The sequence below is a fragment of the Lethenteron reissneri genome, chromosome 15 (genome assembly GCF_015708825.2).
Source record: "Lethenteron reissneri isolate LAM-NWPU_2019-01 chromosome 15, ASM1570882v1, whole genome shotgun sequence".
NCBI lineage: Eukaryota > Metazoa > Chordata > Hyperoartia > Petromyzontiformes > Petromyzontidae > Lethenteron > Lethenteron reissneri.
The window spans coordinates 5,901,340-5,913,866 of record NC_083793.1 but is presented as its reverse complement, the minus strand read 5'-3'; the positions used below and the strand labels follow the sequence as shown (position 1 = coordinate 5,913,866).

At 49.2% G+C, this 12,527-nt stretch overlaps 1 protein-coding gene across 1 annotated transcript in view; it reads right to left on the bottom strand.

Moving 5' to 3' along the window:
- Window positions 1–8,038: 8,038 nt before the first annotated feature.
- The window catches only part of TEX264 (testis expressed 264, ER-phagy receptor), a 165,881-nt gene continuing 161,392 nt past the window's right edge, over window positions 8,039–12,527 (bottom strand). The window contains 2 exon segments of the mRNA XM_061551905.1: window positions 8,039–8,812; window positions 8,814–8,968. Coding sequence (XP_061407889.1) covers window positions 8,510–8,812; window positions 8,814–8,968 — 458 coding nt within the window. The 3' untranslated portion in view covers window positions 8,039–8,509.

Genomic DNA, 12,527 nt, shown 5'->3' with positions numbered 1-12,527 from the left:
CTCATAGCAAACCATTCCCGGCTCGTACGCCCCCGCCCCCCACCCCCCCCCCCCGGGTGTCGTGACTGGCGATGAGCATATTTTTTTTTCGTTGTTGCCACCGTTTTAATAGTCTGTCGCAAAATAAATAAATAAGCGGCAATGAAGGGGCCCGCGTTCCACTTGTCCGCGCTAATGGGAAAGATTGGCCCCGCAATTTACGGCCGATTTTGCGGGCAAAAAAAAAATCTCAACGCAGCTGTTTGCATTGTTAGGGAATTTCGAAAACCGATTTTCTCGCCGCTTTTGTTTGTGTGTGTTTTGTGTCTCAGGGCAGCAGTTCCGGAATGCACATATTACTGACCAAAAAGGCAATTATAAGGTAACAGTTATTGTCGGGAAATTACTGTTAGCCGACAATAACCAAGCTCCTGTCGAGTCGACAGCAAGACTAAATGCAGTGAACATTTCTCCCACTAACCTTATCTCTACTCATCCTGAAATAAATTCATTAATGTGTGCGTGTTTTTGTCTTTGTGTCTGTGCTTACATACAAACATCTCCGCCACGTGTGCACGCGCGCGCACACACACACGTGTTACTGACACACGTGTTATCACCTTCGGACAACATACTAATGAGGGCATTCAATTCGAAGTTGCCTAACGCATGAAAATCACGTTGTACTCGAGAAAAAAAATAAAACACAAATTTAAATCGAACTCGGGATAAAACTCGACGCATATTTAACATGGCCGGCTGTTTGGGAGGTGGCTTTGTTGTGAGGTCAAAGGGCGCAGTGCTCACCATTGGGCAGGAAACGATACCAAGTATTATTTAAACGTTCTGCAATCACAGCCAGAAGGTCCAGAGAAGAGGGCCAGACGAGAGCCAGCTTCTTCTGGTGAACATGACCGTGGCGACAGTGTCGTAATCAGACGAGGCAGGAGATCCTGCCCCTTCGTCTGCGTAACTCCACCACGACTCACCCCACAAGAGGCCTCGCGATCAGCAAGATCTTCAACCATCTCGAGCAAGTTTTATCTAATTCTTAGTATTTATTACGAATTTAAATGTATCCCAACGATAATGTGCATTTTCGTACACTTAATCACATTTAGTGACGTATTTATTTTCCAGATATGATCGGCTAGGAATGCAACCCCTGATTTTAACATGTTCATGGGAAATTAGTAGCATTTCCCAGCAACGAATGCCTCGTGCATTGTGGGGGATTCCTGCAATTAAGTGATTTCCAATGAAGCAATGCTCTTGTGGCATTTTGATGTCAAAATTGGAATGTTCCACATAAGGGGGATCCCTGTTTTTGGAGAGGCGGTGCAGCGGATTTTACACCATGCGTTGCGAACATGCGTTAAGAACATAGCCACCCGAGTTTCTGTTACCAACCACAGGTGAAAACAGTGGAGAGCGATCGGTGCCAGCCCCCCCCCCCCCCCCCCCCATTAACCTCCGAAGACCATCAAGGGTGTGGAGAGATCTTCATCCAGCAGAGGTTTGACAAAGGGCTGTAAATCATGATGATGAATGCATTCTCAAAATCATTCTGATTGCTATCCGAAGAGCTCAACCAAGTGACAGGGACAAGATACAGCTCCAGAAACAAGTGGTCAATCAGGTTTGATTCAATGGGATCTGAATCCTTGATAAGATGCCACTGCATCCTGTGTCGATGGAATGTGCCGACGAGGGCACATAATGATTTATGTAATCATCACGAATCAGAGGGAACGATTCAACCCGGGAATACATGCATACCTGTCAACCCGTATTATTGTACAGGGAAATGGAGTTTTCAGGTCCATATAGCGTACAGCCGTTTAAATGTGGGCAATTTTGTTTGCCTATTTGTTTGTGTTTCTCCCTTGTGGTGGGACTTGATAGGAGGAACGTTGAAATTTATAAGGGCACCACGGGGTGACCAATAAGATCTGAATTGGTCTGTAATAAGGTTGGCACTGGTAAGGGGTTGACAGGTATGGAAATTCTGTCCCATTTTGACTCTATCTCGTTCGAAGAGTTGAGTTCACCTGATTAGCCTATATGTAACAGCAATAAATGTGAATTGTCAATAATTGGCCATCACGTGCACGAATCAATGCGTGCATCTTGAGCGGGGAAAAAAAAAGACAAAACTCCACTAACTTTAACCGATGAATGCTGCACACTGGGACCGTGATATGGCAATGGCTTGGGGGGGACCTTCACCCACAGCAGTGGATAGATTATGGCCGCCGACGACGACAAATCGATGCGTCGCTACATGCCCAGTGCGGTAAAGTGTTGTGAGCTTCGCTTGTAAACACGCAAGGCTGCGATGACCACGAACTAGTGAAGGCCGTACACGGCAGCGATGGGCCGCCCGGACGAGTCGGCGGGCAACGTGAGCGGCCCTCCTTCACCTTCGGTGGGGGCCGCAAGCTCGACCTCGTTGCTTGTGCACGTGACCCCCGCGCGTCACGCCGAGACCAGGCCACCACGAGGGGCACCACGGTACGCGGGTTACCCACCACTGCCGTCTGGCATTTAACCCGAGGCCCGTCGGACCCATGCGTGCGCGACGATGGCTGCGTAACGGCCGCACTTGTGACTCGAGTACTACTGTGTAAGCGACGCTAAAAATAACATCGCGTATTAAATCCGTACAAGAAATGCATAGACTGTGGACAGCAGCGACAGTGACGCTCCTGTTCAGTTTCTCACAGCTGTGCCGCGCAACTATCCGATGCGTTTTCAGGTTGTACCGTGGGCTGCTTTTGCATGACGATTCACTCCGCACGCTGGCGGGCTTCTTCGGGAACCGAGGGAAACATCGGGACATCGTGCTCAACAACACGCCACACAAAGACACGCGGGAGGGGACACATCGAAAGCCAAGCCGCTACAAGGAACACTGAGGCACTGCCAACATTTCAAGAAAAGCAATACAAATGCCGGCCAAACGCCTAAAACAAAAAGCTCATAACATTGCATTCGTCTTAAAATATGAAATGGCACTATTTTGCCTAATGCGGGGTGTCCCGGATTTTTGTGTAACCTTCAAGAGTGCCGTCCTGCTGCAGACACCTGTGTGTAAACCGAGGGCAATTTAGCGACTAATTATTGAATCGTATTAAATGCCAACAGGTTTTGGCTCGAACGGCTTGCTTGAATAATCCTTTTCAAATGTAATCCCGTTGCGAACATCACCTCCATTGGATATTCATGGCAGCGCCACTTCGTTTTAATGGGCTGCGTGCGCAAAGATTAAATAATTTTGAATCAAATAAATCGTGATTCTATTTAATAAAAGGAATGCCAATTATAACACCTTTTTCATGGCCACAAAGCATTTGATACGCCGTGTTAAAATAAGTGTCATAATTTTTTAAATATTTGTATTATGGTTTGTGGTGGCGTAGCAGCTAGCGGACTGCACTGTGAACCCAGCGACCCGAGTTCCAACTTGTGGCCACGGCGAACATCGCTGTCAAGTGATACCTGAACCAGTCCTGGGACCTACACTCCCTTCACCAACCTGTACTGACCTTCATGGCGAAGCTCAGCCAAACCACCACCATGACCGATAAAGCATGGGCAGGCCTTCATCCAGCAGTGGAATGACAAAGACGCTGTAAATTGAAAGTGGGTTTACATTTTTTTTTTTGCGGATTGATGTGCATCTGCCGTCTCGACCCCCATCCCTCCGGCTGATCGATGTCTTCCACATGGGCCTGACATCGCGCCGTACGGCTATCCAGGTCATTGGGGTCGGCATGGGGCCCAGTGCAGAGCTTCGCAATGAAATTGGCCAAGGAGAGCAGGGCCTGCGTTGTGTGAGCAGGTCCCGTGTCACGTGAGGAGGGCCTGCGTTGTGTGAGCAGGTCCCGTGTCATGTGAGGAGGGCCTGCGTTGTGTGAGCAGGTCCCGTGTCACGTGAGGAGGGCCTGCGTTGTGAGCAGGTCACGTGAGGAGGGCCCGTGTCACGTGAGGAGGGCCTGTGTCACGTGAGGAGGGCCTGTGTCACGGGAGGAGGGTCTGTGTCACGTGAGGAGGGCCTGCGTTGTGTGAGCAGGTCCCGTGTCATGTGAGGAGGGCCCGTGTCACGTGAGGAGGGCCTGTGTCACGTGAGGAGGGTCTGTGTCACGTGAGGAGGGTCTGTGTCACGTGAGGAGGGTCTGTGTCACGTGAGGAGGGTCTGTGTCACGTGAGGAGGGCCTGTGTCACGTGAGGAGGGCCTGTGTCACGTGAGGAGGGTCTGTGTCACGGGAGGAGGGTCTGTGTCACGTGAGGAGGGCCTGTGTCCCAGACAGTATGAGAATCTTTGATAAGATTTTAGTAAAAAAAAAAGTGATTCACATTTTTCGTCTTGTTAATTGTTTGTGTTTTTTTAGTATTGTTCAATGTGTAATTGTTGTTGGAGTGATGAGTGACGGAATATCTAAGTCTGTGCTCTCTGGTCGCCTGGGTGAAGAGTGGGGGGTGGGGGCTATCTCCTTGCCCAGTCCTGGCCAGCTGGCTCTAAAACTCAATAAACAAACACCCACACACACCCACACGCACCCACACGCTGCTTCAACATCGCGCCCGTATCGCTGGACGTGCGTTGCCCAGTTCCCAACAGCGGCACCGGACTACAATGGGCAAATAAATAATAGTGAATGCTCACTGAATTTAGCATTGAGGTGGTGATCGTCTTCCATTTATTGCCCCAAGCCGATGGTGGAATGTCTATATTCTTTTGGCGGGGTTGAGTGTCTCCACAGGCCAACCAACCACTGATAACTTCCCCACGAAGTGGTAATATTTTTTTCAGCCTCGGTGAAACGATGAGCTTAGTCAACACCCAACCAGGATTCAAAACTAGCAAACTTTCGATTGCGAGCTGCATGCTCTTTCCACTGCTGAGCCACCCCAGGGCCACGTGGTGGTCATGCATATCTACCGCTCTCTGTGGGTGGCCAACACTGGCAACACTCCCCCATAAGTCCTGGGTTTCAAGTGTCCCGAATAGCGGTGGCGCGTGCTACATTGTCGATCGATAACTCTGAAAAGCCACGTTGAAAAAGTGTCAAATTAAATAAATCTAACTTAAATATGTATTCGCGTGTAACATGCCATTTATCGACGCTTAATCGCTTCTTTAAAACCCGAAGAAAACTAAAAAGAAACAAAAAAAAAGCAATTCAAGTGATTCTGTTCCGAGTTGTGCCGCCTGAAATACAACGGAAAGTTTGACCACGTGGGCCCCCCACGTGTCAGTCACCTTCCAATCCCTCTCGCCGTGAACCGAGCTAATTTAAAATACTCGACGTACACTGAACAGGAAACGGCACTAAACAAACTAAAATGAGCGACCACGACAATAATGATTATTTAACATTATTTGTGAAATGGAACGCATACGAGAGGACGCGGCAGGCCGAGGAGTCCAAGCGATAAATCCAGTTCATGTGTCGGTGCAATTAAAATTGTGGTTGGGTAGTGCCAGGTTGGTGAGGACTTTGTCCAGCAGTGGATTGACCATGGCTGATGACGATAATGTATTTTTTACACCTTACATACATTTAGTAATTTTGTCACGCCACATGGCACTAATTCACAAGCATTCTGAGTGTAATAGTAATGTATCTTTCAAATTAGTTGCGCCGGACAGGAGAAGTGTTAAGGAGGTGCAGACTGAACGTCTTCATTTCTTTGTGGCTTGAACAGCTGCATGATCCTCGCTCAGCCATTCGCGTTACCTCCGCACTGCCGATGGAATCATCGATGTGTCTGCAGTTGGCATTGCTCAGCCGGTGCGTGCAGCACAGCGTTAACAGTTGCAGTTTCCATAGTCCTGCAGTAACAAAAAAAGATGGTCAAATTCGTATTTGCAAAACGACGGATTGGAGAATAACGCGCCAGGTTAAGTTTATGGAAAAGGCTCTCGCGTGATTCCATTGAGGTTACAAAGAGGAGATTCAATATTTCCACTCGTTACCTTTAATCTGTGCTTGTGTAGTGACCTGTGCAATCATTATGATGTTCGTCATCATTGACTTTCATCCACTCGGTGCGAGCTCGTTGAGACAACGCAGGTGTGTAATATCTGCCAGGGTGGCTTGGGTAGACAAAGTTGAGTGTGAAATGAGAATGGTAAAACCTGTGATGATGATGATGGTAACAATGATTCCCAGCTATTGTCCAAACAACCCTGAGAAAGTACAAAGCAATTTTGGAAACGACTCGCTTGCACGCTGATAACAACTTTTTTATAGCACGGCGCCTGTTTGAATTTGCTAATAATCCTGAACAGGACAGATGTTGTCCGTGCCGTGATGAAGCAAAACATTGTGAATGCGCTGCTATCGCATAGTTCCTTTTTTCAGGAACATTCTGTTGGAAAGTGTCCAGACTCGCAGGCTGCGTTCAAATCCGATGGTTTATTACAGGACCGCGGAAGCTGAAGCTCTGCTATGATTTTTCTTCGTGTTGTTTGGAAGCGTGAAATGAAATTGTCCCCTAATTTTGCGCGCCCCTCCCACCTGCAGAGACTAAACCGTGGGTTCTCTACAGAGGACCGACTGCCAATCACATACTCCAGTAAGACAAGCGCTTTCAACCCAATCGGCTGCGCTGCATGAAGCTGTGTATTACAGCTTCTCTACCGAATTACAACGGAAACCCCTACAACAAACAACGGCGGCATATGGAGGTGACATTGCCCAGAGGTAATAAGAGTGTTCGACGCTTGTTGCAGAGGTTCGCGATTCAAATCTGACAGGCTGCCGTGGTAATTATTGGGGTGTGTATTTACCATACAAATATACTCAGCCATTGTGCGTCAGTGTCAACGTCCAAATTAGCAATATTTCAAAGATTACCCGCAAATTACTCAGTTTGGATTACACGTTGCAACATCGCCCCCTAATGCAAAACTTCTGCACACCGTGTCTGCACAACACAGCCCCTTCATTATAGCCGAGCGCTATAAGAATTGGGCAAAATATCAAATGCACTCTAATATTATTAGTTATTAAACAACGGGTGGCTGCGAATTTGCAGAGGGGCAGCACTTTTAACTTAAGCATCGCCAAAACAAGAGACGACTTAATTAGGGCATCTGTGCATACGACGAAGGAGCTACCTGCATGTCAGGTCATGCTTAATGGCCGGCCCTTGATATATATATTGTTTGGCAGCGGGTAATGTTGTTACACTTGCGGCTTAATTAACAATTTTGCCACCAATTGGAAAAGAGGGGCACGGTGGGACTTGCGAAGGCATGTGCCGGCAAAGCCGTGCGTCACACAAAACTGCGGTCCCCCCCAAGGTGGCTATGCCAGTCAAGCCATTGCAGCCCAGTGGAAAGGCGTTGCGGCTGGGCTCCATGGGGACACGGTGCCGATGTTTGCTGCGAGGTCTTTCGCAAATTTCAGCACGACGGGCGTAACCCAACAGAGACGCCTCGAGTAAACAACGCGTCCTCGCGCTCTGCACTGCCGCCGATATTACAGCCGCCCGCTTCCGCGCCGTCGTTTATCCCCCCCCCACGCCATCAGCCACTGCTGGCTGTGGGAATTGAGAAATGACAAAAGAAAGCAAGCAAAGAAGAGAAATGAATAAAATGCTCAACAGGACCTCAGGGGTGACGATGCTACAGAGCCGAGCTACACCACCGCTAAGGTGGAAATGTCAAAAGCCATCACCGGCATTAACGTCCGATAAGAAAGCAAAAGGTTCAGGCCCATGCCAGATCATTTCAACAAACGAACAATTTTTTTGCAATGACAGTGGGAAACCAAGTAAAAATGTGGAATAATGATGCCGGACGGCCGAGCATGGTAAGTCATTAACCATCTCCCATTCCGATGACGTACCTGAACGTCATCATTTTTTTTTTCAGAATAAAAAATAAAATAACTTTATGGGTACCGAGGGCTTCCACAAGGCCATGCAGGAGGGTGTGTGGCACAGTTTGGGGCCAGCTATCATTGAGTGCGGTCGAGTTGCTACAGTTCTCTGCGGTGAGTACAGTGTCTTTAAAAACAATGGCGCTTTGCCTCTCTAAAAAAAATTAACGCTAACCGCTTGCACGTTCCGAGATTCAGCGGTGAGCGGGACCCACCCTGCAACTTGCAGACGTCTTGGAACGGGAAAGGGTTTATTGATGTTTTGTTACATTAACCCCATAAATTGAAAGGTATTATTCTGTGTCTCTTATAGATCTCAAAGTTGAAATCTCTAAGAGACACTGTGTGAGCATAGTATCCCTTGTTAGGAACTTGTTTAGGATCCCTTGCTGGCACATCAACATCATTGTAAGCAAGACCCTCACTCGCTGGGCAAATAAGACTGACAAAAAATGTATTTTGCAGTTTCGTTTAAACAATAAAAAGCAGGTATACGCACTACAATTTTCTAACTCGTCCCCTGCGAAAATTAACTGCGATGGAGATACGTGCGCGCGCGTGCGTGTGCGTGTGTGTGCGCATGTGCTCGTTGCGAGCGAGCGAGCGAGCGAGCAGGCGAGCAGGCGAGAACGCTCCTACAGCTCAGCCAGCACCTCCGGCAGCTCGGGAGGCTCCGTTGCGGTGTCCTTCTGCGGGGTCGCGGGTTTGGCTCGCGCCTCCGTCTTGTCGCCGTCCTCCTCTCCGGTGATCTCTTCGAAGGAGGATCCGCTCGCCCCCGACTCGCTCCGGTCGCTGTTGTCGTCCCCGTCCGCGTCCCGCGCCGCCTTGCCGACCGCCCCGATGCTCGCGGCCAATGCCGCCGCGGCCGCTAAGGCCGACAGCGATGCGCCCGCTTCCTCGTCGTAATCCTCCCCCTCGTCCTCCTCCTTTCTGTCACCAGCTTTCGCTCTCCGGCCCGCGGGGAGCGAAGGCCTGGCTCTCGCTGCCCTGCGTCACCGTGGAGACGCTGTCCCGCGTCACCGTGGAGACGCTGTCCCGCGTGGCGTTGGTGCCCGAGTCGCAGGTGAAGGAGCTGGCCTCGCTCGACGTGTCTCCTGTGGGGGGGGGGGCACAGCAGGACGTGAGGCAATGTCCACATCGCTAGACATTCAATCGTACATTCATTCATTAGTTTTTAAATGAATTTAATCGTTTGTTAATGTATTTCTTCATTCATTAATTTGTTCATTAAATTATTAATTGCGTCATTTGCGAATTGGTACATTTGCTAACTCGTGCTATTATCTTCTATTTGTGCAGCGGTCGGTGAACTCCAGGTGCAAGTGGAGTGGTATGGCTGAAACAGGCTGGTGTCCTTAACAGGGGATAAGCCGACAGTGAGATGAGGAAGATATTGTGTTCCTACGAAGCAAACCTGTCAACATCCCTCAACTCTTAACCATGTTAAAAACATAAAAAGCACTCCGTTCTTGGACGTGAAACCCATCCCAGACCCTGGATCATAATCGCTGTGATTGAGAATTGTGTTGGGAGCTGTGCCAATTTACATGATAAAATTGGCCCTCGTTATGAAACGTGGGTTGAGCTTTTGTTTTCCGTGCGATCTTTATTCACGGCACTTGGAATACAAATCTCCGCCACCAGAGAATTCACTTGCAGCGAAAGAGGCTAATGATGGCATTTTTTCACCTCATCATTTTTGGGAGGACCTTGAGAGGGCCTTGCCTCTTGACAATTCAGCTACAGTTTTAAAATATCCATTGCTTAAACAGACATTCAAAAACGTACCCTTCAACCTGACGGGTGAAATCGTGAATTGAAGCCGCATAATTCTTTCCCATAATATCCCGCTGAAGGCTTGTCAGCAAAAGCAATGCACCGCACGAGTATTCTTTCAAGCTTCTATCGAGTTCGTTCTACATTGCTCATTAAAAAGGGGGTGCCAATCATCTCCAGATAAGGGGGGGAGAGGCAAATTTTTTTCTTAAAAATTCGACACCGTCTGTTGCAAGCACAAACGCGTCGCGATCTTTGAAGGCATTTTCAAATCGTCTTTTTGAAAAGCACAACACAGTTATCACGTGACGGGCGGCGTATTTCAGACGCGAGCCTGACGCGTTGACATTCTCGGATTTAGCCGTTATTGGCATCGTAGCGCACAAACCGGCTGGCGAAGGCCCTCATACGCATTCATGTATGCCCCCCGCCTCCCATCGCCACGGTGCAGCGGCGGCGGTGATTGGCGGAGCGCTGCACTTTGGCCAGGCCACGCCGGCATTACCCACGCTGACAGTTACGGATGCGCCAGCAGCAACGCTCGGCCTGCGCTGCACACCGAGCCATGGCGCCAGGACGTAGCCCACCCCCGCCCGCAACATCGCACGTGCTGGCCGCACCCCGGCCGCCGCCGAGGCCAGGACAAAGCGAGCGCGTCGATTGTTGGCAGAGCCTCAAGACGCTGGAATATTTTTCTGGTTAGCTCACCCGCCCGCCCGCCAGCCCGCTCGCCCCGGCCGCACACGCCAAACGGAAGAGCCTCTTGGGAGCGGGATCCCAAGTTGGGGGGACGAGGAAACGCGTGTGCTCGCAACGGCACCGATGACCCCACCGTTCGCCGTGCCCCAGTTTTGAGCGAGGAAGTGCGGCGCTGCGGGACACGCGAACGCGTGCCCGACGCTGATTTGCAAGCGCTGGCTTAGGAAAACTATTACAATAAATACGGTTAGGGTGTAGTGCTGGGAAAAAAGAGAGAATTAATGGAGGTGATAAAAAAAAAGGAGTGTGGGTGTAATCCATTCGGGAACCGGAAATTTTTTAAAAAGAGACATTTGCATTCATGTACATTGTGTGTTGTGAGATGCAAGCCGGGCCCAAAAGATGTTGGTGTCAGCATCTTTAATAGGATGGCTGGTTTGCAGTACAAAGGGTCCGCATTAGCCAATTACCGAGCTGTGCGCTAAATTATTCCACTTCCCAATGCCGTGATAAATTTGCCGTGCACAATGAAATAGAACTCTGCGGTCAAAGAGAAGTCCTGCCATGTGTTTGGAATGATTGTAAGTTAGCAACAACACAAATATAAGCATTAGCTCTTTGTCAATAAACTGCTGCGTGAAGGCCTCCACATAGCGTGGTAATTCATGTGGATTGTTTGACCGTAATTCACCGAGAATTTAACTCGGAACGCTGTGTTCGTATCACAGCATGCCAATCACTGCACCACCAATACACTCGGGATAAACACAGACAATGGATAGATTAGCACCCTCATATGAGCGATGAAAGTGAAAAAAATGGGAGGGGGGGGAGAAATCCTTCCTAAGGTATTTTGACCTTTGACTGCATATGCACACAAGCTTGATGTTCACACTTCAGCTTACAAAAACAAAGATTAACCAAAGAGCGTCAACAGACTGTTGGGGCAAGTGTTGTTAGCGAGCACGTATGAAGGCCGGCACGCCACACGAGGAAGTGGGCTGCCAACACCACGCCCGGCCGCCTTTGTCTCCCTAGTGGCGATGTTACACATCGCACCAGGTATCCGTTTGAGGCTGAGTCGACCTAGGGAAGGCCCTAGATCCTAGGCCGACCGGTTAAGATAATCATCACTGGTGTTGGCCGTGAGCGGGAATGGAACTCGGATCGTCGGGGTCGTAGCTCCTCACTTCAGCTTATCCCACAATACCACATGCAAAGGCATTAAATGCAGACAGGTTATAAAACAAACCTGATGCAACCAGTGTAAGCACATGACTTGGGGAATAAATCAGACATGTAAGTTGGTAACAGCAAATAGATTGCTCTTTTCTGCAGAACCACTTTCGTTTTTCTCCCACACACAAACAAACAATATATATGGGTGTACAATAGAAATAAAGAGAAACGGTAAAGTTGAACTTCGTACGCAACCAACCGTGCCAAGCAAACACCTCCTGACAATATTTCGAGACCCAATGAGGTTTTTTTATCACTGTGAGCTTCCCACACAATTGTATAAAATGGCAAAGAAACAAAAAAGCACCCTTCACCACTGCAAACTGTTCAATAATCACCACGGCTTGGCCGGTGGTCTCATGCGAAGCCCACTGATGGAAGTTGTGGCCAAAGTGAGGAGAAACTTAGAAAAGCTTCACTCATGGTAGAAACTGTCAACCACCGCCACCTGCGCGCTTCAAGGAGCCCTCCATTTTGAAGACGTGCAGCACGGCGAAAGCGAGGGAGTGTTTTTTTTCTTGTAAGAAGAAACTGACAGAAAAAACAAGCGTAAAAATAATACATTCGGGTGAAACGCCACAGCCGTGCACAATGGCCAAACTGACATTTGCGTCCCCATTTAGTCAATCAATTGAGGTCCAGACTATCTTTCGTCCTCAACTCCGTCGCCTAATGAGATTCTTTATTTAAATCCCCCTACCGCATTCATTAAAGCTGACGGCGTTTTTCCGACGTGGGACACCGTGTGGGGGGGAGGGAGGGGCAGCGGTGGGAGCAAGGCGTGTGCCCGAAGCCTCGAGACGTTTGCCGTGGGGTCAGACAAAGCATCGGGAAGCCGCTCGCCCTCTAATGGCGCTCCTGCCTCTTCGCCGGGCCAGTGGGTGAAATCCACACTCCTATGGCAGTTACCGGTGTATCTGCAGGACAGCCACAACATCT